The sequence below is a fragment of the Ruditapes philippinarum genome, unplaced genomic scaffold, assembly GCF_026571515.1.
Source record: "Ruditapes philippinarum isolate M1 unplaced genomic scaffold, ASM2657151v2 ctg1520_1_1_1_1, whole genome shotgun sequence".
NCBI classification, from domain to species: Eukaryota; Metazoa; Mollusca; class Bivalvia; order Venerida; family Veneridae; genus Ruditapes; species Ruditapes philippinarum.
Genome location: NW_026856547.1, coordinates 72,337 through 97,770, shown reverse-complemented (window position 1 = coordinate 97,770; position 25,434 = coordinate 72,337). Strand labels below are relative to the sequence as shown.

Genomic DNA, 25,434 nt, shown 5'->3' with positions numbered 1-25,434 from the left:
TCTAGTTAATTAGGGAAAGTAACATAAATGGTGTAATCTGATTGGTTATTTATCACGTGGCCACGACTTAGCTATCTCGTGCCCACGACATAGTATCTCGTGGCAACGAGTTAGCTATTTCGTGGCCACGACTTCGTAACTCGTGGCCACGACATAGTATCTCGTGGCCACGACTTAGCTATCTCGTGGCCACGACTAAGTAACTCGTGACCAAGTTAAAGTCCGGACACGAATGTTGTGTGTGTGTGCACGGACAGACAGACGTATTTACGAAATGGTACTTATGTGACTTTTCCTTTGATCAAAGAAATGTACCTGTCCTATTGTTCTCACAGTCATGCAAGTATCTCTATGTGTACAGAAAGACAGAGTGTAAATTTAATATGATACCCTCTGGGGTGTACAGGACCATAAGCTAATTCTAAATGCCAAATTACTGGTTCCATGATTTCAAGACAAACTGTTTTTGTTTGTTTTGTTTTAAGTTACACTGACACTTATAAGGTTTTATGGGGACTTTCCCACTTTATTGATAAAGGAATTACTCAGGTATCCTTTTGTGATTTATTTCTGATACCCGAGTAGATCCATGGACCCTCCGTTATTGAAAATATCAAATATCCCAGATGGGATCCAAACTCACAGAGACGAAGTACCAAGTGTTTTGAAGTCAGCAACTTCAACCACTAGGCCATGGGGCTACAAACGGGTTTGACAATAAACAAAAATCTCGGTACTTTAATGGTATATCAATTTACTTGCAGAGTAAAATATACAAATCGTATGCTATAAATAAAGAAATAACATTCGAAATCATACTATTAAATGAATAATATCATTCCAAAAAGAACATAAATCTAGCAAAATTAGTACACATAACACCCATGTGAATAATAAGCATAATGATACTATAACAAACAATACGTAAATTTATGCAATACAAGCTGAAAATTTACAATGTAAGCAATATATATGTGTAAGTCTACTAGCTGGTCCTCCTTAACAGTAACATCTAACATTTCTTATAAGTTGAGAAATAGTACATTTCATATCAGCTATTTGGTTATAGTCCATTTCAAACAATCTATGTAGGCCATCATGAATATGACCTTTTAAATATACTTTCATTTGCCTGGCTCTGCGAATTGGTAAAACAGATTTAAAAGAAATGATCATTTCTATATTAAGCTAATCCCTTGAGAAAAAATAAAAATGTTGTGAAATAAAAATTTAATTGTTGTGCTTTTTTTATCAATTAAGACAGTATCATAATAGTTTCTGTTAATTTCTATTTAACTGATGTGACTTAAAAGTTTCATTCTTTTATAAATTTTTAATGAACAAAGAAAAAGTAAACACTAATATTACAAAATAAAAGTGGATCAAAAATATATTACAAGCTAAGCTTTGAAATATGAAAATATCAAATACATTTTACCTCATTTATACAAAATGTACAAAGAAAACATAATGAGATCGATATATGCAACGTCTTTAATAATATATCATGTCTTTCAAATGTAGACCCTATTTTGTCTAATTCAAATTATCAGATTAGTGGATACAATAAGAATTGCACAACAACATATTTATTTTGTTAATTAAAAAAAAACATGTTCATGTTTGTGTTTAAATACATTATTATTCAAATAAAAAATCAGGGTAGGGATCTATCAATTATTCTTTACGTTATACATGTAGTGAAGGGAAAATCTAAAACTGCCATCTTTTTTAATTAATGTCAGGTATTTTTATGCCTTGTACCCTGTTACTTGATCCCAATATCTGAATGAGAAATGAATGAAACTAAAATAAAATGATTTTCAAAAAAAAAAATAATATGATATACTTTGCATTACAAATGCCCAAGAAAGCTGGCCAGTAATATCACAAATGTGTCTAAAAATAGCCATTTCACAGACACATGTTTTCATTTCACTCTGCACCCTGCTGAAATTATTGAATTGACTTTTCCAACTTTCATTTCGGAATAGTTCATTATCAATATTAAGGGATATCGCATTGTCAATTTGAAAGTTAATCAGCCAATACAGACTGTATCCACCTGCAGTGAAGAATAGCCTTGCCCTATCCTGGTGGCAAAAACTATATACATTGATATAAGTTCTCAAAAACAACAGAAAAAAAAATTCTGCAAAAAAATAAATGTAGTACATTGGAAATTGATTAATACTCTATTTAAACATGATACATATTGCATGAAAATTACATCAACTATGCCATTATTTCAATAAAATTTTGAAAGACGATAACTGCCATTGTGCTAAAGTACATTGTATTTTTTAAATTTTTGAGGCATTTTGTATTTGGCAATATCTTCCAGAAATAATGTCACTCAGTTAGTATCATTATACTCATAAACATCATCATAAAATGCTTTATTATATATGCTAACCAGTGAAAATACTGGGTTTTATCTGTGCACTCATATACTCATATATTTATAAAATAGTGGGGATGTAGGTTTTAGCATATTACTTTAATAAATTAATCTACAACAAAATAACTATTACATTATTAACTAATCTTTAAAATTAAACATGTAACGCAAAAGTAAAACCCAACTAAACTAAGAGAAGCAGCCTATTATAATTCACATAAAACAAATTAAGATGATTATAATGAATACAAATAATCTAAAAGCACATCTAATGAAAAAAATCACCCAAGTTACAATTATTTTCAACAAATTTATGATGACATCACTTTCAAATATATATATATATAAAAAAAAGAATGTGTTGTTAAATTGAACTTTCATGATTCCATTAATTTTGTGAAATTAATTTTTCAGTATATCATTTACATTTTACGTTCAACTTTTATATCTTTAAATAACAAAAATCCAATTTAATAAAAGTGAATAATATCAAAACCTCACATTTGGACAAATTGCAACATATAAAATATTTTCATACAGCTTAGTCGATGACAAAATTCTGTCCAATCTAATAAATTAATGTTCATTTATATCATCTTTAAAATCTTTGCTTTTAAAGAATACCAATTTCACAGAAAACCACACGCAACAGTATGTGAAATTTTCATATAAATTTTTTTTTCCCACATGTGTTCAAAACAACTATTTGATATATAGATTCTAAAAATAAGTGTCAACTTTTAGTGTTAACATTGGAAGGTTTTAAAGCAAAAATTGAAAAATGTTATTTCAGTAAAACTGTTAAAAATTCACTAGCAAGAATGTTTCATCATATATATTAAAATACCTACCTTATACATTTGATAAAGTGTTATTTGAAAGATATAGCAGTAATAAATCTAGACACAAACCCTAAAAATTCTACCTATTAACTGCTATGAAAAAGCACCTAAATCACCGAGACATTTAGATATATATAGAAACAAACATTTGTGGTTTTGCTGAGCAAAGTGAACACATAAATAAGGCCTATCCATTTATTTAACAGCTTAAAACACTTAGTAAAATTACAGGATTTTTACACTGTCAGAAAAAACAGGCGAGTAGTAAAGCATGTAAAAATTTCAAATAGATTTAAAAAAATTCTCCATAATAAATCTTACATAGATGCTCAACTGTGCCTTGTTTCCTTCATAAATATAATATCAAAAATTCAATCATCCATTCTTATTCAAATCGTAAATTGTGTTATACTAGTACTGTAAACTTGCAAATCATGTCTAATTTTAAAACTTAACTCCACTGAATTACTTAAATGGACTCATCCAGTTTCAAATTTTGGAACTGTCCATTATCAAATTTTTGGGGGATTTTATAGTCAGTCGACACTATAAAGCCTGGTCACACTGTACCGATTTGCAGGACAGCCTGACTCTATACTGGTGACAAAGGATAGCCTTACTTTTATATGACTTACCTAAGACTTTGATAAGATAATTAAACATGACATACTTAAAGGTCAATACATAACTGTTAAAATAGCCAATGGTGTGATAAAAGCTTGAAAAATGTCATTGCAAAATTAAAACTATTCTCCTACATTCGAATCCAATCCCTGCTTAATTATAACTAAAGAATGGATACAATGAAAACCATATGGTTATTAAATCTAAAGTAGTAAGATAAAAATAAATGACCAGTATAAAAACTGAGCATAAATCTGTCACTTAAACACAAATACAGTTTAAAACCATTCATATCGATGTACATCATGACATTTTAAAATCTTGAAACAAAGACATAACCTCTTAAAATCATTGAAAAAGGACATAGCATTTTCAAACCTTGAAGAAAAAGACATAAAATCTTCAAACCTTGAAAGAAAATGACATAACATTTTCAAACCTTGAAAAAGAACATAACATCTTCAAATCTTGAAAAAAGACATAACATCTTTCAATCTTGAAAAAAGACATAAAATCTTCAAATATTGAAGGGAAAAAAAGACATACCATTTTCAAACCTTGAAAAAAGACAAAACATTTTCAAACCTTGAAAAATATCAAACCTTCTTTAAAAAGACAGAAACTACATGATACATGTGCATCATTATAAATGTAAAAATTATCAATCAAATAACAGGAAAACAGTTATAAATATAAAAAACTTTAAAATGTATGGCAATAGGAAATATTTCCTGTAAGCTATTTGGCATGATTTAAAATCTAAAACTTTAATAAGAACCAAAAAAGAACTATGCCTGGTGAATTTTATAAAACAACTAAAAAAAAATCTGACTTTTAAAAAAAGATATAAAAAAATAAGATACTTTTGACATACAAAAAATAAGGTACTTTTGACAGACAAAAATAAATAAAGCAATAAAAAAGCAGGAAAAAGTCTTTTCAAAATACATGTATACAATTGTTGCACCAACATTGTTAACATCAAAGAGACGTCAATGAAGCTGTATTGTTAAAGATTGACCAAATATATCTATCTCTTAAAACGATTATTCCTGGCAGTTTTTATTCCATTTACATGCACCTAGAACTATCAACTATTTGTAAGCTAACAGGGTTGGTAATTACCGTTGTGAATCATTAGGAGTAATTGAAAAGAGTAATTAGTCACTGTAGAAAGGAGCTCAAAACAATTAACAAACAAGAGTTACCGCTATATCCAAAAGGAAATCAGTATATTCAATTACACTGTACCACAACGACTGTAGAAATTGCAAGCTCTCAAACCTATTGATTACTTTTACATTACATTTTATCAAATTGAGAAAATTGCAAGTTTATAAACCTATTGATTATTATTACAATCAACTTTACATTTGCAGATATTGAAACAAAAACATATACATACACTTTGTGTAACTCTGTACCCTTGATAAAAAATGTCAAGAAAAAAAACAAAAAAACTTTCACTCAATGAATACAAAACAAAATGGCTGATTTAGAATCATCCAATAAATGACAATCATTATATATGTAACTTTCTGTTGTAATGTACTGTTATCAAATGATCCAATCTCATTATGTAACCCTAATTCAAGAACACAACAATGTAACTACCACCACTTTTGTTTCATCCATTATTCATCCATCTCAATTTTTATATCAATTTCATTTTTAAAAAAAAAAAAAAAAAAATGAGAGTAAAAAAGTATGAAAAAAATAAAAATGAGCATAGAATAAGCTGCGAGTTTACATTTTAAAACAATAGCTTCAGTACTTGGAAGAATTTTATATGTTAAGTAAAAAAAAATAGTAATATAAACATTAAACAATAAACAAAAATATCTCTCAAGAAAATTTGGTGCAAATAAAAAATTATAATGTGTTTTATTTGTTAAAAAACAAAGAAAAAAATAAAAATAAAATCACCAGGTGCAGAAAAAGTAAGAATTGTGCAATAATAAAACTATAGATACTAGTATATCACTTAGACTTTAGTAAAAAACAGAACAGTCAACTATAGTGTGTTTCAAAAATTGTATGTACTCCACTGTGAAATCTATAGTCTATTTCTCTATTTTATCTTCAGATGATAATTTCCAGCATTTTTTCAGCTTAAATCGAGAAGAGGTTTCACTTCTTTCATGCAAACAGAAAATATCAAGTAAAGTTTGTTTCAAATTGTGTTTCCAAATAATGTCATATCTATAGTCTGTTTCAAATTAATTTACATGTTAGCGAGCACTGTGAAGATTTAATCAAGAAGGGATTTCATTTCATTCATGGCATCCAGAATGGCCTCTGACATCTTATGTTCGGATGTTTCTGTCGAGTTCTTGTTGGTGCTTACATGGAACAATACTGAAAGGTAAGGAACAAAAATATATATCATCTAAGTTGAAACTCTTTCAAGAATTCACCATACCGTGGTGGAAATAATTTTACCGTTTATGAATTTCATGAAAATATTGCGTAAGATATTGCTTTATACACTTTAAATTGACTCGTCCATATTTCAATTTGCACAGAACCATTCATCATTTTTAGGGAAAATTTAATTGATACGACTGAAGATCTAAGTCTGCACTGGTTATATGGGTAGAATCAGTTGTGACCAGCAAGTTACATGAGTAATAAAGCCTCAGGACTTTATGTTACATATTAGCTTTAAATGACTTTTTTTATGCTTGACCAACCCAGAATAGGTCATATAGCAACTTTCCAGCTTTTACTGGTGGAGAAGACCTCAGGTGCCTTTAAGTGCATTATTTCAGGCACAAACGGGCACCCGAGTAGAACCACCGACCTTCAAAAAAATAGCTGGAAAGTTCCCTAACATAACAGAATCCAAAGTCCCTGTTGGGATTCGAACTCCAAGTGGTTGAAGTTAACGACCTTAACCACTCTGCCACAGATGACCCACTAAAAATGACAACTGAAAGGAAAGATCTTTCGTTCATCACAACTGACTGACAAATTAACTTACTGATATCTTCACCAACAATAATGTAGGAGACGCCATAGCCATCTTTACTGACTGGGGAAAATCCTCCACCAAGACATGATGACTCTTGTTTCCAAATATGGGTATATTTTGTAGGGGTCTGGGACGTACTCAACACATCTGGCATGAAGCAATTCTACAAAATAGGGGTGTAATGTAAAATGTATATTAACAATTTATGATCAATGTGAATGTGATTTAGTCATTTACCAATATTTATTTATGATTGTATATTTATACCACAGAGTCATAGAGGAGTTATTCAAAATAACAAGAAAATTTGTCTCAAAAAAATCTTTGAATGTTTCAACTTAAATCTCCAGAATTTCACTACACACAGATATTAAGCTGTCAAATACATCAAGAATGAAAGAAATTCACATTAAAATTTCAAGAACTTGTTACATTCATTGCAATGCAGTGTTATAAAAACAAGAGCTGTCCGTAAGACAGCGCGCTCGACTTTTTTATTGCTTGCCAATAAAAAAAGTTTTTGCAGTAAAAGGCAATACAAGAATCTCTGTATTTTTAAAGTGAACAATGGCCATGAGCATTAAGATATTTAGTGAAGAATTATTTTACTGAATTGTGTGATACCCTTGAACACTGCAGGTTCAGTGGATAGGAATGAATTTTTTTAGATTTTTTAAGTTTTTTAGTGCTTGCCTATAATACAGGCTTTCTACTGCCTCTACCAAAAAAACTAGGGAAAAAGTAGGGCATTTTTTTACCAAAAAGTAGGGCAAAGTAGGGATTTCTGATGTTAAAAAGTAGGGATAAAGTAGGAATTTCTTACTGTTTTATTTAAGAATTAGCAAAACATACCATCACCAAGACCACATCAGGCTGTGTGTAACTTCAGTTCAGTCCATGCTTGAAAGACATGCACCTCATAGGCAGAATGTTGCTGAATGTTTTGCCAAGGCACCATGAGCAGAGCTGCATCAGTACTAAGGGTGCAGTACTTAAGTACCAGTACTTGCCAAGATTTGCAGTACCAGTACTTGATTTTAGCTTGGTACTGCAGTACCAGTACTTTTTGGGGGAAGTAATTAAGTACCAGTAGACTACTAATACTTTTATATATTCATCAAAGTTTGAATAAATACATAGTGTCATTCTAAATAATTGCAAACATTATTCAACAAAGAAATAAAATCATTTACTTTAAAGTTGACATTACATTTTTACAACTTATATAAATGAACGAAAATACTTTTTACAAACAATAATTACAACATATATTCATGTCATTGGCGTCCGCGCCGAAGCGCGGCGCTCTTATGGAATGAGATCAGATTTTGTGAAAGGGCGACAGCAACTTCTCGAGCCTTTTAGTCGGTCATAATAAAAGCCGAAAATTCCGATCGGTATGAGGGTGCTTGATTATTAAATAAGAATGAAATGTCGCGATATGTTACAATGAATTTTCGCAATGCAAACATTTACAAATGAAATAACCTTTTCCGTCAATAAATCGCGCTCTTCGGGGTTTTTTATTTATCATTTTGTAGTACACAGTCGGTTATCATGTCATGGCATGTTATTGTTGTACATGTATCCTAGAATGATCAGTTGATGACCTAAATATTCCAAAAACCTATTTATAGATATATCTTTTTATCACTCCTATCGGTAAATGCCGGTCTCTCCCCGGTCTATTTTGACCAGGATTTACTAGTGACCGGCGAATAGTACCACACGTTATATTGTCCGGTCTCTCCCGGTTTTGGAGTAGATGTTTGATATCGTTACAATTAGAAAAAAACAACAATAGCATGTTTCATTTTATCTATATGAGATAAAAACAATAAATATGTACACGGATTTATATGTAATATAAATCCGTGATATGTACAATAATTGAGAAAAAGGTACATTTTTTATGGTATTAAAATGACTTTATCAACTTTGAAACATTTTATTTAATTATTCAATTTGTTATCCGTGTTTAGTAAAGATGCCGAGGAATTATTCAAAGTTACAAATTAGATTTTATGAATTATTCAATTGATCGATAATTTAAAAAATGATAAAGAAAAATACAATGTACATGTACATGGTTTAAGAATAAACAATATTATATATTGAAAGATAAACCATAATTTACTGACTTTTTCCAGTTAAGCTTTGACTTATAATCGTCGGTCAATATGACAATTGAATTCTTAAAATTTATTTTACAATTTTAATAAAAAAGAGTAGTAAAAACTCAGTATTAAAATAGCACATAAACACAAAAAAGAATAAAAGAAAACAATATCCATAAAATTTGTATTTTTTTTAAAAATTAAAATTAATAGATATTACAATTATTGTATAATAAACAATTATGCTCAACATGATCAACATGGTAATATAACCAGTGTCATATTTTTACTAACTTAAAGTGTGAACAGATACCTTAAGGGGGTCTTCGCTAATAGCGATAACATGTACATAATAAGGGACAAATGTGTGGTACGTGTTGATCATGCGTTACACATATGGATTATAAATGATTGCATACATGTATATCCGTTGCTATTAATAACCACGATCATAAAGAAATAACAAGTAATATTCTAATCTCTAGCATGCCAATCAAAGTTCATAATGAACAATGTCTTTCGTCCGCTCATTCATAAGTGTTATACATTTCTGGTAGTTTATAAGAATATCTTGTCATCATATGTGTACTAGTTCATCTTCACTTGCTGCATTTCTTGCTTGGACGCCCTTTGATGCTTTGAATCAATGCTTTTCTTGTATGTTATTGTTTTGTAACCAGTCAACGGTAATACAATGCAATAATCTTACATTTTAAACCCACCAGTCTTTTTGTTGCCTTTCACATTTTCACACCTCTGTTCAATTTATACCAAAGTAAATAACAACTTTTTATGGTGCTAACAATATCACTTGAAATAGGATTATTTAGAATAGAAGTAATTAATTAGTGTTTATTTTGCTCTTTTTTTACTAGTAAATACAAAGTAATAAGATTGCAATAAGGATATTTTATCAGTAAAGAGTTATTGACTCTGTTTATCTCAATTTTAATTTTACTTAAAGTCTTTGGTGCTTTTTTATGATAAATACTAAGTTAACATTTGAAGGAATATTGCAGCAAATTATTTATAGATTTGATAACTTACTTTTCACAAAAATAAAATAATACATGGAATTTACAGCTTTACTTTATGAGAAAAATTGATGACATTTTTATCAAAACCAAAAGTACTGCCTAGTAATGCAGTAGCAGTACCACCTTTTTAAGACAGCAATGCAGTACCAGTACCTGTGTAGTAGCAAAATTTTGTAAGAGTAATTCAGTATCAGTACCAGTACTTGCAAAATCGCTGCAGTACATACAGTAATGCAGCTCTGACCATGAGTCTTTCAAGGATGGACATCACAAGGAGACACACACACACACCTGAACTACTCATCAATTGCAACTGAAAATGCAACTGAAATACCACTTTCAATATCTTTTTTTTTTCATTTCAAAATGAAAAAGTAGGGATAATAGGGCTATTTCAGAAAAAAGTAGGGCAAAGTAGGGATCAAAAGAAAAAAGTAGGAAAAAGTAGGAAAAGTAGGAAAAGTAGGGACCAGTAGAAAGCCTGATTATAATACAAAACATTGACAGTTAAGGGCCATAATTCAAATAAAATCTTTGACAGAATTACCTTCTCCTGGACATGTTTGGGAATCATGATTGTAAACAAGTATTCCAACTTTCAAATTAATATCTCAAACAGTTCAGTCAAAAAGTGGACTGGTACTAAAAACTTAACCAAGATTCTAAGTCGATAAAAGGCCTTAATTTTTAAAACAAATCCTTGACAGAGTTACCTTCTCTTGCGTACAGATGGGGGTAATGATGTGAAATAGCATTAAAAGTTTCAAAGCAATATCTCAAAGGGTTAAGGCAATAAGTGGATTTTACCCATATTCAATGTATTTTCTAAGTCAAAAAGGGGCATAATTCTGTCAAAAACCTTGACAGAGTTATGTCCTCTTGTCTGTTGATGAAGGTCGTGATGGTAAACAAGTATGGTCAGTTTCAAAGCAATACCTCCAATGGTTTTGAAATAAAGTGAGGTGGTACAAAAAACTTAACCAAGCTCAATACACTTTCTAAGTCAAAAAAGGGCCATAATTCTGTCAAAAACCTTGACAGAGTTATGTACTCTTGTCTGTAGATGGAGGTTATGATGGTGAACAAGTATGGTAAGTTTCAAAGCCATACTTGTAATACTTCTGAAATAAAGTGGGGTGGTACGAAAAACTTAACCAAGGTGTGACGCCAACGCCGACGCCGACGCCGACGCCGGGGCGAGTAGGATAGCTCCCCTTTTCATAGAAAAGTCGAGCTAAAAATTGGTGAATAAGCAAAAAGATATTTCTTGTGTATCTTAAAAATAGGATACAATATCAAAAGAAAACTGTATAACATTATGTTACCTTATTTTGGAACAATGCGGGTGGCTCCATTCCAAGCTCCTTACAGCAGGCGTACAGACCAAACATATGTCTATCCCAGCCTAGTCCAACAACAGCCTCGTTCTTCACCTTGGTCTGGGCGTTGATTGCCCGCTTCAGGAGTAATATCTTTTGATCTCTCGTAGTCTTCTTCATGCTTGACATAGCTTTACACCAGGCAACAGACGATTCTGTCACAGGACGTATCGTCTCTGTACGACCATTGGCGAACAATCTTAAAATATAATAAATCATTCAAAATACAATCTGTACATTGACTTTCAAGCAGATACTAATCATTTCTGTGGCAAAATGAGTCAATGCCAAAACATAATTTTTTGTCTACCGTAGTTTTTATTGTTTCATGATATGATGAGTGTATTTTCCCAAGAAATTGCCAAGAATTGTGTATTTGCCTGAGAAATTACCAAGAATTATAGAACTGTATTTGAAAAACATACAGAAACTTATTATTTGACTAAATAAAACTGATATAACAGATTTTTTAAGGAGTTTAATATGAAATTATTTATATAACAAGTTAGAAGTCACAAAAAAATCCCCCCAAAATTTGGATAAACTTGTTCATATCAAACCCATCTTGCAAGCAAATAAGTATTACTGTGATTGAAATTGGTATACCTGCAGGTATATGCAGGGAAATAGTTACAGATAAATGATATCAAGCTATTTAAAATACCAATGAATCAAATTCAATCAATGATTTGCTTTTTCAATAAAAATTTATTTCTTTAATTTCCTTTTTCTTTCTAGCATTTTTTCATAATGTTATGTAAATATTTAAGACAGGAAAACTAAAGCATGACAAAGTTCCAATTTGAATTACCTGGTGGAGGCTGACTCGTATGTCTTGACAAATTTACCATGAAGTTTATAATATGCCAACTGAATTGCCATCTGCAAATAATAAAAGTTAAACAATTGTTAAACAAAAGTATTTCTATACTATGATGAATATCTTAACAAACTGTGTACTTTTTTCCAGACAGTACATATACTATTAATCCTTTAAAAGTTGCATTATGCCAAATTATGTTAAATGATGACCCTTCAGGTAAAAGTGAAAGTAACTTTACATTTTGCAGCAAATTATTTAATTATATGTTCTTGTTCACATTAACAACCAATAAGCTAAATGACACACATAAATTTTTGTAGAATTGTATTCTCTTGAATTTATTGGTAATGTTCTAATGATAAAGTGTAAAGCGGCCTTTCACACCTACAGTCGAGACTGTCATATGTGACTTTCCAAGGGATCTTCAGAAAAAGGTCACATATGACAGGGAGTCTCTTAATACAGTCTCAAAGAAAATTAAACTTAAGTATCATCTAGCTGTCTATATACCAACGTGACTTAAAGATCCTTTATGTTTTGTGATTGATATTGTTACAGAGTGTATACAACACTTGCAAAAAAATATATATATGGATATAATTATGCAAATAAAACAACTTTCAAACATCAAAGAATATGTAAAATGTGTACTGAAAATATTTGTGCACATTATATTTAATCAATAAATTACATGCATTGATTACTTATTGGAAAATTTAACATTGAATTCATAGAAAATAAAGTTCTAATTACCTCCCTTTAATGGCCTTTATTTATATTAAATGTTAAATTGGGTGATATTAAATGTTAAATTGGGTGATATTAAATGTTAAATTGGGTGATATCTTTATAAATAATGCTTATTTGAACTTACAATATTGACAAATCTTAATTTGAGCATCATATTTATGAAATAAAACCATGAAAAATTGTGTTACATGATCTTTCAAAATATCCATATCCAAAGGTTTTTCTGGTTTAGTATGAATATTTTTTTCCGTATTAATTATGCAGTCATAGAAAGGTAAAATAAAAAATAGGCTGCCTAAAAAATCTTCCGTGGGCACTCTATAATTAAAAAAAAAATCTAACACAAGTCTTAACCAGTTTACTCAGGCCATAATGTACATTACACACACATCGATTGCGTCATGCTTCCCATAAACAGACGCTACGTCACTTGATACCTGCATTTATACATGTCAACTGTGTAATTGAGATAGAGGTGTGTAGACTTTGTTTGCTACTGGATTATAATTGGACTTAATTATTTTGGCCCTCTGGGTGTTATAATAGGTATTATTTATCTGATTTAACGGACAATTAAAAGGTATGAAAGTCGTTTAAATCAGACCAAACATTGCATTGGGACCTGACAATTAGGGTCGCTTGTCACATATGACAGGGAGTCGTTTAATTCAGACCATTTATATAGGAAAATACGTTGGGAGTACTGAAACAAGGTCGGGTAAGACAGGGAGTCGTTTAAATCAGGGGGTCGCTAAGGCAGTCTCGACTGTATTTGCACTCAACTTCAAGAGTTCTTTTATCCTATACAACATAAACTTCCAAGGTTGCTAACCCTTTAACTGTTGGAACCGAAAACAAGTAGCCTTTCCCACCAGTATGGAGCCAGGCCAGACTTTGAATGGACTGTTCCAACTTCAATACAGGGCAATCCATAATTATGCAAATTCAGGGTTCAAACGTAACACAATGATTGGTTACCTGTATATATCCATCAGGACTGACTCTCTTTGTTTTAATGTAACCTTTACCATACTCTGCAAATACCAGTCTCACTCCAAAACTGTCAGCCTATTATAATGGCAAAGTAAATGTAATGTTAGAGTAAAACTATAAATATTCTGTAATTACAGAATAAATTTGATCCAAGATTAACTAAATATTCATATTCTTTTTTGAGAAATACATTCACCATATTATAACCTGGGTTTGCACCTGTGTAACTCCGCCAATGAAAATTAGCGCCATCACTTTTTCTTAAATTAATTAAGATTAACTGCTCTAAGCAAAGCTTACTGAGAAACTATTATTTTATCAAGTCTAAGAAAGAACAAAAAAATATAGAAATATAATTTTACCAGTTTCTGGAAATGGACTTGAGATTCTGTAAGTTCCCTTTCAAAGTCTCTGAGGTCCCAGTCTAACCTGAACAAAAATAAAATAGACTGGTTGCATATCGACCCCATTTGTATTCATTTATCTACATGAATTTATTTTGGCTGAATATGAAGTCAATCCAATACTGAAAATCCCAGCTTTAATGAGGGACAAAAACTTAAAATACCTTCTGTGTATGGTATCCAGACAATTATCACAGGGGGGGGGGGGCAAATGTCCACCCTCAACCTTTTTTAATACAGTGTTGCAACTGTCCGCCTTCCATAAATTTTAGGGAGGCAAATGTCGGCCCTTTCAATACATATGAGGTGGCAACTGTCTCTCACTGCAAAAAAAGGGGGGAGGGGGGCAAACTGGGGGCCAACTGTCTGGGGGGCAAATGTCCTAGATTCTCTGCACAAACCGACACTTTAGTACATGCAGTACCAACAATCTTCCATAAGCTAGCCAGAAAGCTAACTCACATAAAAGAATCCAAAGTAGCCCCTGACACCCTCTTTAATTTAAAGACTGAATCAGTTGGATGAGTCTTTAAGCAGTGTGAAATTTTTTCACGATAATTTAAACCATTAGTTCATTGCCGGCAGCATAAGATTCTACCCATACAACCAGTGCAGACAAAGATCAGCCGGCACATTAATGTTGTTTGACCATGGTCTGCATTGTTTGCTATTCAGTCGGCAGATATTTTGAAATTATCCCTAAATCTGATAAATGGTCTCATCTAGAATGAAAGGCAGACAAGTCCATTTAAGCTACTTATGTGTATTTAAATTCGCGGAAGCAAATTTTCGCGGAAAGGTCCATTTTGGGGGTATATACAAATTTTCGCGCTATTTTGAATTCGCGGAGGTGACTGCCGAAAATCATAAATTCGCGTACACCCATCAGGTTAAAAAATAAGGAAATTACTCTTACACGATTAGGTTGTGGTTTTCGCAAGCAGCCTTCTTTCATTTCACATACTTTTTACTTTAATCATTGTGGGACTTAACAGTTATTTTCAACACCTGTTGTCAAACAATACGCTATTGTACAGAACAAAGACATTCAATTTGTCTAGCGGACAGATTATGGCAAACAAAAGAATGTCCGTTAACGTGCGTGTAATTATTCACAGTTAAACAGCACTGAATGAGAACATAATCTTTTCACCATTTTTTTTAAAATGTTGACTGAGTAATTGTGTTTTGTTTTCCATGTTTTCATCAGTTAGAATCGTTAATGTTTGTATTATTTGTATTGTTTGTTTAGAAAAACAAAATATAATCTGAACAGATGGTAAGACGTTTATGACTCAGACTATGAAATAAATAACGTAATGCAATTGTATTGCTCAAACATGTATATACTTATACAAGAATCCGATATTCATATAAGTCAAACAATAACACACTAGCAAACTGATTTATATACAGAGCTAAATGTTACATGTACAGTGTAAATAACATTTAAATCAATCTTTGAAAGTACCACGGATACCAGACTTATGGCAGCCATGAACACTCTGATATACATTGTTCTATAGATGCGCGAATATATGACTATTAAGAAATTATTTGTGTAGAAATATTCGCGCTGAACATGAATTCGCGGATCGAATGTCACCGCGAAGATCGCGAAAATTTGAAGCCCGCGAATATTTCTACGCATACAGTATTTAGCAGGGTAAAGGCTATAAAGAAACTCACTTCTGAAGAGTGGGAAGGTTTTTCAAGTGTTGGTCTGAGATTTTGGCAACACCTCCGTCATTGTTGTAGGTTTCTACAGCTAAGATATATTCCCATAGACGTGCTGCATACTGTAAAACATAATAAACTTACAATAAACACAAAGAAAGTTTTTAGAATTTGTAACTTTTTTAACTCTTTGTACTATGTATCTCATAAAAATTCTTGAAAAGATATCAAATTCAATATCTTCAAATCAGTGGCAACGAAACTAAAAACAAAATAACAATAGCAGAAAATTGGCAAGATTTTCAAGATAATCCAACTCTATATAAAGAAGTCCTGATGTAACCTGCGTTGAAACTCTAACCTACATTCGACTGTCATATACAGGTGAAGTGTTTACGTTCAATTCAAGTTACTTACAGTAGCATCCCCACAAGAATGTTCTGCATTTATTCCTGCCTTGCCATTGGCATATATAATATACTGCAAAGACTTGTCAAAGAATCTGTAATAAATAATTCTCAAAAATGTCACATAACTACCCAAAAGATATGTTACATTGATATTTCATATGCCACATCAATACCAAATTGATATGCTACATTAATACTAAATATGTCACATCTGTAACAAGTAGATATGTTATGTCAATACTTATTATGCCACATCAATACCAAATTGATATGCTACATCAATACTAAATATGCCAATGAATACCCTGACTCCAATATACTTTACATCAATACTAAATATGTCAACCAATACCAAATAGATATGTTACATCAATACTAAATATGTCAATCAATACCAAATGGATTTTACTTCAATACTGAATATGTTGATCAATACCAAATAGATATGTTATTTCAATACTAAATATGTCAAATCAATACCAAAAATATGTAACATCAGTATCAGATAGATGTTACATCAATACATATATGGAAGGTCCCAAAAGTTAAAGTTCGACAAGTCCATTTAAGAAATTTAGTATGGATAAGGCACTGCACTACAAGAAATTAAACTTATCCACACTCCTTGACCAAATCCTCAGTACAGGCTTCCGAGTGGTGACTATAAATAACATAATTATAGAACCAATTTGTAGAATACACAACAACAATGCTACAAAACAAAAGAAAAAATCTACAAACCTGTTTGGTCCTTGTCCTGTCATGGTAAATGAAGCCTCCTCATCCAAACCCTTTAAATAAACAATATAATATCCGTGTCACGACAAAACCAACATAGTGCGTTTGCGACCAGCATGGATCCAGACCAGCCTGCGCATCCGCGCAGTCTGATAAGGATCCATGCTGTTTGCTATCAGTTTCTCTACTTGTAATAGGGTTGGTAAGCGAACAGCATGGATCCTGATCAGACTGCGTGGATACGCAGGCTGGTCTGGATCCATGCTGGACGCAAACCCATTATGTTGGTTTTGTCATGGCGCGGCTCATAATATCTATTAATTAACCAGTATTATCATTCAAACATATGTCAACAATAGTACATGTATTATGTCAACAATAGTACATGTATTACGATAATCAAGTATATGTCATATCAAATCCATCCAGTGTGCTGCATGTTCTATGTTTTTACTCCTCAACACAGTTGAATTTGTACAATGCACAAGTCATGCTTTTAGTTTGGAAAAGTCCATTTTCAAAAGAATTCAAAACAATAAACAAGCTAAAATTAAGAAGAAGATAGTACATGTAGAAAACCTGGTCAGACTGCTAGATTACGGTACCCACATTTGGCAGCTTCTAGATAGCATCTTTTGCATAGGCAATTATCATTGGGAAAAATTAGAAATGTAAATATTCTGTAACTCAGGAAGTGCAGGATTTTTTTAATAGGTATGTTTGATAATGATGGATAATCTTAGTATAATTAAAATAACAATATTTTTTTCTTTCTTATCCCCTAAATTGTGAAATGGACTAATCCAGCCATTAATTTGGAACAGTCTTTACTGGTGACAAGGCTGTTCATTTTCAGTTCCTGCATTTTATGGGTTAAAAAAGATAGATAACCATAGTATATAAATTTCTTCTTTCTCAAGCACAATTATATCCCCTAGTTTGGAAAATTTTATTTAATAACTTTCATGGAAGGACGATCTATGATGTTTTTTCTGTGTAACATTTTATATATTCGAAAACCCGTTCCAATAGCTAATCTACTTGTTATATTCTGTAAGTTAACAAGAAATATTCCTTAAGTTTCAAATTTTGCTCAGTTAGAATACGTAATTAACAGACACCCGCCATGAAAAGCAGGTTAACCTTTAAGGTCCTTGTAAAAAACAAATCATCTCTCACATAGGACAGTTACGTTCATAAATAAGAGATGTTTAACATCAAAATATAAAACACATCTAATATACTACCTTAGGACTTTCTTCTTCAATAGAAAACAGGCCTATACTGCTCTCAATACTTGCTAAACTTTCTTTGTTAACATCTATTGCAACCAGTCTTTCCCTAACCTGAAGAAAAAGTACCAAAAGAACAATTAACATATTCATCATTTTTTGTATCATGTTTTAACTCTTACTATGTACAATTTTTAATATGGACTTGTCCTATGAGAAATTGAATTGATTTCAATATGAAATACTAAAAACCGATAAGCTAACTGTATAAAGCCAGGTCAGACTGCTCTGTGATGCATGCTAACCTGGCTTTATTCAGATGGCATACGTTTCTAACAACATTCAATGAGTAAATAGCTATAAAACTAAATGTTATGTCACATTGCCAATATCTAACATGTATAAATTTGATAAATGTGGTAATTAAGAAGCCTTGAAAGTGAATATTAATGATATAGGTAGAAATTAGAAAATTTACAAAATTCAGTCCTTGTTTACCTTAAATAATTTGAAGAAGGACAATTATAAATGTCTTATATATATAATTTCTAACACAAAGGAATTTGTAAAGAATGGACAATTTTAATAGGTAAAAGATAGCATACAATCTTAGCAGTATTCAGACGGATGCTGCATACTGCTTAAAAGTAAAAAAAATCTTAACAAACCTTGGCCCAATAATCTCTGTTTTGTGCTGTAAAAACTCCAACAGGGCAGAAATCTTTTGCATCTGGAATAAAATAAATAAACTTAAATGCCATTGTCATTTTACATTTTAACGCTTACCATGATTAATATCTTATATATCTATATGGAATTAACTATCTTTTAATCTGTACAAAACTATTCATAATTTTAAATTGCAAGGTGTACTGACTGAGTAACAAACAGTGCAGACAATGATAAGACAGCATGGATGTGCACATTGATCTTGGTCCGCACTTGTCATACAAGTAGATTCAAGTAAATATTGAGCAGCCAAATGACTGTCTAGTCAGACTGAACAGATTTTAGACTGGCCTATGAATTTTACAGCAAGTTGTGGAAGACTGGTATGTCTATTTAACGCAATGAGACACAGACTGGACAAGCCGAATTTTAGTTTCAGCAACAAAATTTTAGAGTGTGTCTATCAGCTTATATTTCCCTAAACAATTGAACTAAATTTAAATTCTGTACTAGCTAAACTAATTTAACTCATTGAGATTTGTTTAATACTATTTATCAAAAAGAAAATATATTTAAATTTGTTTTTCATTATATTAATGGGATTTTGCAGTTTTTGTCACAACAGTACATAAAGTATGAGTGAGACTGAAAAATGCATTGGAGCACCACACTAAATACTACATTCCAGTTTGTACTGGACAAATTAAATTCTAATATCTCGCCATTTCACCCGCCGATACACACTTTTAGACATCTAATTCATCATAGTATATTTATGTAAATATATACAATGTATTTTAACATACCATCAGCGAGGTTAATAACTTGTTGAAGTATCACATACAGTTCGGGAATGGACAACTGAACCTCCTTGCCATCACTGTCGGTCTTATATACGTCCAGTTTAAAGTACACCCCTTTTCTATATATAACAATATGTTTCTGGTCCTTGTATGTGATTTGTCCGTCCATGCCAATTTTGGGGAGGCGAGCTGTGCAATGCGTTTTTCTGCATTATAAAAAAAGGCATTGTCAATTGGCTATGGAAAAAAGATCTGAAGTAAATTGTTTTCCACATAGCAAAGAATTGGGTCACATGAGTATTAATTCCACAAATCAGTTCTTGTATAGATCAAGAATAAAGGTGAGTCACTAAGAACTCGAACAAAAATAAATAAGAATATGACATCCATAACCTTGTTTCTAAGTAATAGCTAACTGAGATTCAAATCTACCATACTACATATCGTTACAATAAACATATGAGCACCTGAAGAAACACTCTGCTTAAGTACTCTCTTTGAAATGAAATCAGTTTTTTTGTTTGTTTTCCTTAAATGCCAACTGTAACACATTTTTGGTCATATCTCACCAGTCGCTCCACCTAATTGTCTTTCCTATTATCATTTTTTATTGGCAAGTGACCAACTACTAATCCCACAATATCTGAATCATCAGTGAGTGACAAATGACCATTAGACTAAATGTCTGAGGTCAATTTTCACTAAGAAATTACGCCCTGACCAGGATCAAACCAGAGACCCCTTGATTTCAATTTTCTTATCCGATGCTTTCCCTATTGAGCAAATTTACTGCAATTCTATTTTTTGAGCAAATCTTTCAATAAAATGCCACAAAACATGTATGTATATTCTACTAGTACTAAACAAAAGGGAAGACCTACCTGTAACCATCCATGGTGAGAGGTATTAAGTCTTGCATATATTGTGGAACCAATGTTTCCTCACAGATTGCTTCATAATATCTGAAAATACAAATGTATATAACATTCTGTTGCTGTTCAATTTCTTGGTACAACCATGGCACACATACCCTGTACTAACAAGCCTTTGCTTTCAGCGAGTGTAGTGACAAAACTGTATAATGCCAACTGTTCCATCATAGTATTTATTTACATTTGTATTATATTTCATTATTGTATAAAAATAATTATTCTATGATAATTGTATAATTGTAATTATTCTATGATAATAAATATATTCTTTCAACTGGTATTAATGCAGCCTCCAAGGCCTGAGTGGTTAAGCCTAAGGATGCTGATATTCAACCACTTGCCCAACACCGCTCGGGTTCCCATCCCTCCAAAGGCTTATCAGGGCCAATTTTAAATTGTAGGAAATTCAATTTTTGTATTCTTAAACCTATTTAAATATCAAGGACCAGTTCATAAATTCAAAGCAGGGTATGTCAGTTATACTATTTTAGAATAGTAATGGTATACATGTATATAAAAGTGATACATACTTAACAACATGGTGAATGATATTGGCTGCTCGTGCAAGCTGGTTGGTTGTTGGGGAGGTCTTCCTGTCGACAGCATAACAATTCACATTAACTGAAATAACATAGTTAAATTTAGCATTATTCTAACATCACATACCCATTCCATTGTATGTCTTCAAAGACATTCCATTTTTACAATATACTTAAAATAATGTAAAGTATGTTATTTCCCTGTGGAATATAGTTTATAATTTTCTACCATTCCTTTGAAGGGAATGAAAAATATGCATTCATTTAAAGTGCATAACCATTTGATACCGAACAATCTATTATAATTCAAAGGCTTTTGTTACTAAAAGGGTATAATGCTACACTGGCTTGTCTGTAGTCTCATACTTGTTTATTTCTTGATCAAAATCAAGCTTAAAATATGATGTTTGTAACCTTCCAATAAAATAGATAGTGCATGTGCAAAAGTCAATCCGAAACCTACTAGTAATAGCAGTTTAATATATATTGCAATGCAATGTTTTATTCTTTTTTTCTTTTTAAGTCCATGTGCATAAATCCTTAACCATGCTAAATATCTTAGATGGACCAGTCCATCTTTATCGACCAGTCCATCTTTCAATTTGTATAAAATCATTCCACATTTATAGCAAAAATTTCAATAATAAGTACTGACTGAATAGCGAATAGTGCAGACCGTGATCAAGATCTCTACTACTGATTGCATGAGTAAAATCTCTGGCCGCAAACAATCTTATGGTTAATTTAACATGACCTACCTGCACTTGGCTCTCTCCAGCCCAGGTATGCTAACTGTAACCAGAAATCCTCCACCCAACATCGCTTATTGATCGATCTGAAATTAAAGACATATTTAATGAATATATCATTTAATCAAAGTCTTTGTCAGTACTCGCATCTTATATGCAAAACTATGTACATGGTTAGATATTTTTATAAAAATTTTGCAACAATCTGTAAGTTGTTTTTTTCGTTTGAACAACATGCATATTTAAGTTCAGAACAACCTGGCTCAGTGACTGAAAAAGAAACACTTGATATATATCTTCTTGGCGTATCTTTATCTACATCAGGCTTCATGAAATTTGCTCAGCTGTTTCACATAAGGAAAAATTAGAGCCACATGGTAACATTTTAGTTTGAAGTGGACTGAATGTTTGATACGACTTATCAAATCAAAAAAATGACAGTTGGGTGGCTGCATGACAGGCTGTGTGGTTAATGTGTCGGTCTAGTAATTTAAGGATTTCTGGCCCCATGGGATCAAACCCCATCAGAAACAAGACATTGTTTCTGTGAGCAAGAAACTTTACATTCATAGCTCAGTACTGGTTGGTTCAAGAAATAAATTAAAGACTGTTTCAATAAGCTTGTAGCTTCCAATACAATCAAACTAAAATAAATTTGTATAAGCTAAACCAAACAAAATAATATGGATTTTCACATAAATCAAAAGTCTGTAACACAAAAGTAAATTGAGTCAGACAAAAATTATGTACATTTTTTATTTTACAAAGCCTTTCCTAGACATGAATGTATTTGATATAGACATAATATTAATTGTATGTTTACTTTTAATTGAACTGGATTCAATTTCAATCAATACCTTTATAATAAATCAATATTTCACCAGTTATATATTATATATATAATATTGTGCACTGAAAATAAAACCTCTTTAAAATCCTGTAGTGTAAATCTAGTTAGCACTTTTATATTCATTTAAGTTCATCAATACTGAATAATGACATTATGTCATATTCTGCCGATCTATTGAAATCAAATGCATTCTTAACTTAAAAGGGAAATTCTCCAGACATGAAAGAAATTTATTCATATAATATATACCTTTTGTTAAACTGGAGTCTCAATGCCATAAATTATCATGACAATACATAGATATATGATTAAATGAAGAAAATATAAAAAGAAAATTCCATATGGGAAATTTAAAAGGAAAATCAATCTTCAGCCAAGTTGACTGGCATAGTTTTCTTCTTCAGATATCACGTAAATCCATTACATCCATAAATTCATATTGAACATATCAGCAGTCCATGTGGGTTTGTTGTTGTTGTTGATTTAATATCATTTTATAACTATTTTCTTATCATCATCGTCATCACCATCATCATCATTACTGTCATCATTGCCTTTATCATCATCATCATCATTTGTAGTAGTAGTAGTAGTATTATAATGGCAGGGTCAGGTTGTAAGGTTTGACTGTATACATATAAACTATTAAAAGTGTTTACCTGCGCTGTAGGTATTCTTGAAGTTTTGGTCCCTCCTTTGTCCTGAAAGTCTCTGTTGCTGTCAGCAGCTCTATAAAATCTTCATCTGACAAAATAGGTTTCATGGATGCAAGGAATCTGTAAGAATATAAAAATAAATGATGGCATTGTGTAGGGTTTCTACATTAAAGGGACTCCACTGAGGTCCAAAAGCCTATAAACATGAAATATGAATTTTTTTACAAAGATAAAATTAAGCAAATTACATGTAAACAGAAAGATATGCAAAAGATGAAAGAAATACATTGAAACATATTTTTGTTCTATTCTTAGCTTGATTTGATCGAAAAGCCTTGCAACACTTTTCAATTTTGGATCATTTTTACAACTAGAAAAAAATATTCTGGAAAAACAGAGTATTAGGACAAAACTTTCACTTAAAGCTTATATTATGACCACAACAGATTTTAACTTTATTCTAAAAGTCATGCCATTTTAAATCTTGAATTTATCTAAAATTCTAAATCTTTTTTCTATTTTTTTCTTTTCTTTCTTTTTCTTTATTTATTTATTTTTTTTTTTTTAATACTTGTCATTCAATATGGAGGATAGCTGAAAAAATAACCCAATTTTTACAAACAAACAGTCTACCGCCTCCACACTGTAGGGTCAATGCTGTTTTAACCGTGTCATTGTTTTGGCCCAAAAATGTTTCCAGATATTTACAACTTCCATTGAAGTCCCCACTATTCCCCAAGTTGGGGGGCAGGGGTTATAATTGACCAGTACATCACAATCAATTTTGTCTGTATCTTTATTCTATATACATAAAGGTTTTTCCCAATCAATAAAGCAATTTGTAACATTTAATATATGAAGTTATATACATAATTATATAGGTATGTAGATAGTGAAAAAATGTTTCCTATTTACTGATTTGATTAATGTTCAGTTCCAGAAACTCTCAGACAAAAACAAATATAGCGTAACAAAAATGTGCTAACACTGTCCAATAATACCACTTCAAACAAAGAAATTCAATATATACTTTGATTAATAATATATCATAGCCTAGCAAATATTTACACCATTCAACAATGCCTACTTTTCTCTTTTAAACAACAAAGCATTGGCAGTATAATGGGGACAAATTTTTATCATGCAGAGTTGCTTCCTGATAAAAAAATAACAAAATAACAACAACAATGAATAATTTATGGTAGCAATACCCTACAGGAGCAAAATGAACAAACAGTGTTTCATGCAGACACTACTGGCTATTTGTTAGTGACCAATTTGTACATGTAGTTAATTTACTTAATTAACTATGTATGTCTCTCTTCTGTTTACCATAAGTTTACCATGTGCTTAATTTCTGTTGCTAACAATTTTCATTTCTCCATTGTTGATCTACAACATTACAATATGAAAACTTGTTTAATTACTGTAGCAAATTTCTGAAGTTAGTTTTCAATCAGAACGGATAAGCTATAATATTAAATGAATAAATGGGTTATATTAACCTCTTCCCTTATATAAGCGTGTTCCGACGGCTTTTTGCCCCCCCCCCCCCTCTCGCCTTTTTGAGGCCTCAAACAGTGAAAAAATGCCCTATTTAGACCCCAAACACTGTTTTTCGTTTGAAAAATGTTGTTAAAAAAGTGACCACTTTTTCGTCGCGGTCCCCAATCCAAATGTTACATCAGGGGGTTGCCAGAAGGGGGATGTGCCCCCTTCTGTTTTGGGGGTTTGAAGGGGGCCGGCAGTCCCCCTCATCGCCAAGAAAATTTTGGACATGTGACAGGCTAAAAATGGCCTCAGGTCAATCTCAGGGTAACAAGTAACCGATGCTG

General features: G+C 31.6%; 1 protein-coding gene across 2 annotated transcripts in view; it reads right to left on the bottom strand.

The window, feature by feature from the left end:
• Positions 1-737: 737 nt before the first annotated feature.
• LOC132746934 (carnitine O-palmitoyltransferase 1, liver isoform-like) overlaps positions 738-25,434 on the bottom strand; it is a 38,532-nt gene continuing 13,835 nt past the window's right edge. The window contains exons 3-19 of one of the 2 annotated variants that reach the window (XR_009628057.1): positions 23,603-23,719; positions 22,103-22,179; positions 21,336-21,426; positions 20,755-20,835; positions 19,877-20,079; positions 19,070-19,131; positions 18,417-18,515; positions 17,173-17,222; positions 16,439-16,523; positions 16,034-16,143; positions 14,303-14,369; positions 13,926-14,015; positions 12,186-12,256; positions 11,321-11,573; positions 6,851-7,004; positions 4,425-6,225; positions 738-4,275 (exon numbers count right to left, since the gene is read on the bottom strand). Coding sequence is in view for 1 of the 2 variants with exons in the window: in XM_060736217.1 (XP_060592200.1) it covers positions 6,119-6,225; positions 6,851-7,004; positions 11,321-11,573; positions 12,186-12,256; positions 13,926-14,015; positions 14,303-14,369; positions 16,034-16,143; positions 16,439-16,523; positions 17,173-17,222; positions 18,417-18,515; positions 19,070-19,131; positions 19,877-20,079; positions 20,755-20,835; positions 21,336-21,426; positions 22,103-22,179; positions 23,603-23,719 (1,717 nt within the window). In the remaining variant the exon portion in view is untranslated. Of the gene's footprint in view, positions 6,226-6,850; positions 7,005-11,320; positions 11,574-12,185; positions 12,257-13,925; positions 14,016-14,302; positions 14,370-16,033; positions 16,144-16,438; positions 16,524-17,172; positions 17,223-18,416; positions 18,516-19,069; positions 19,132-19,876; positions 20,080-20,754; positions 20,836-21,335; positions 21,427-22,102; positions 22,180-23,602; positions 23,720-25,434 lie in introns of both variants that reach the window. The other variant, XM_060736217.1, reaches the window with a different exon arrangement.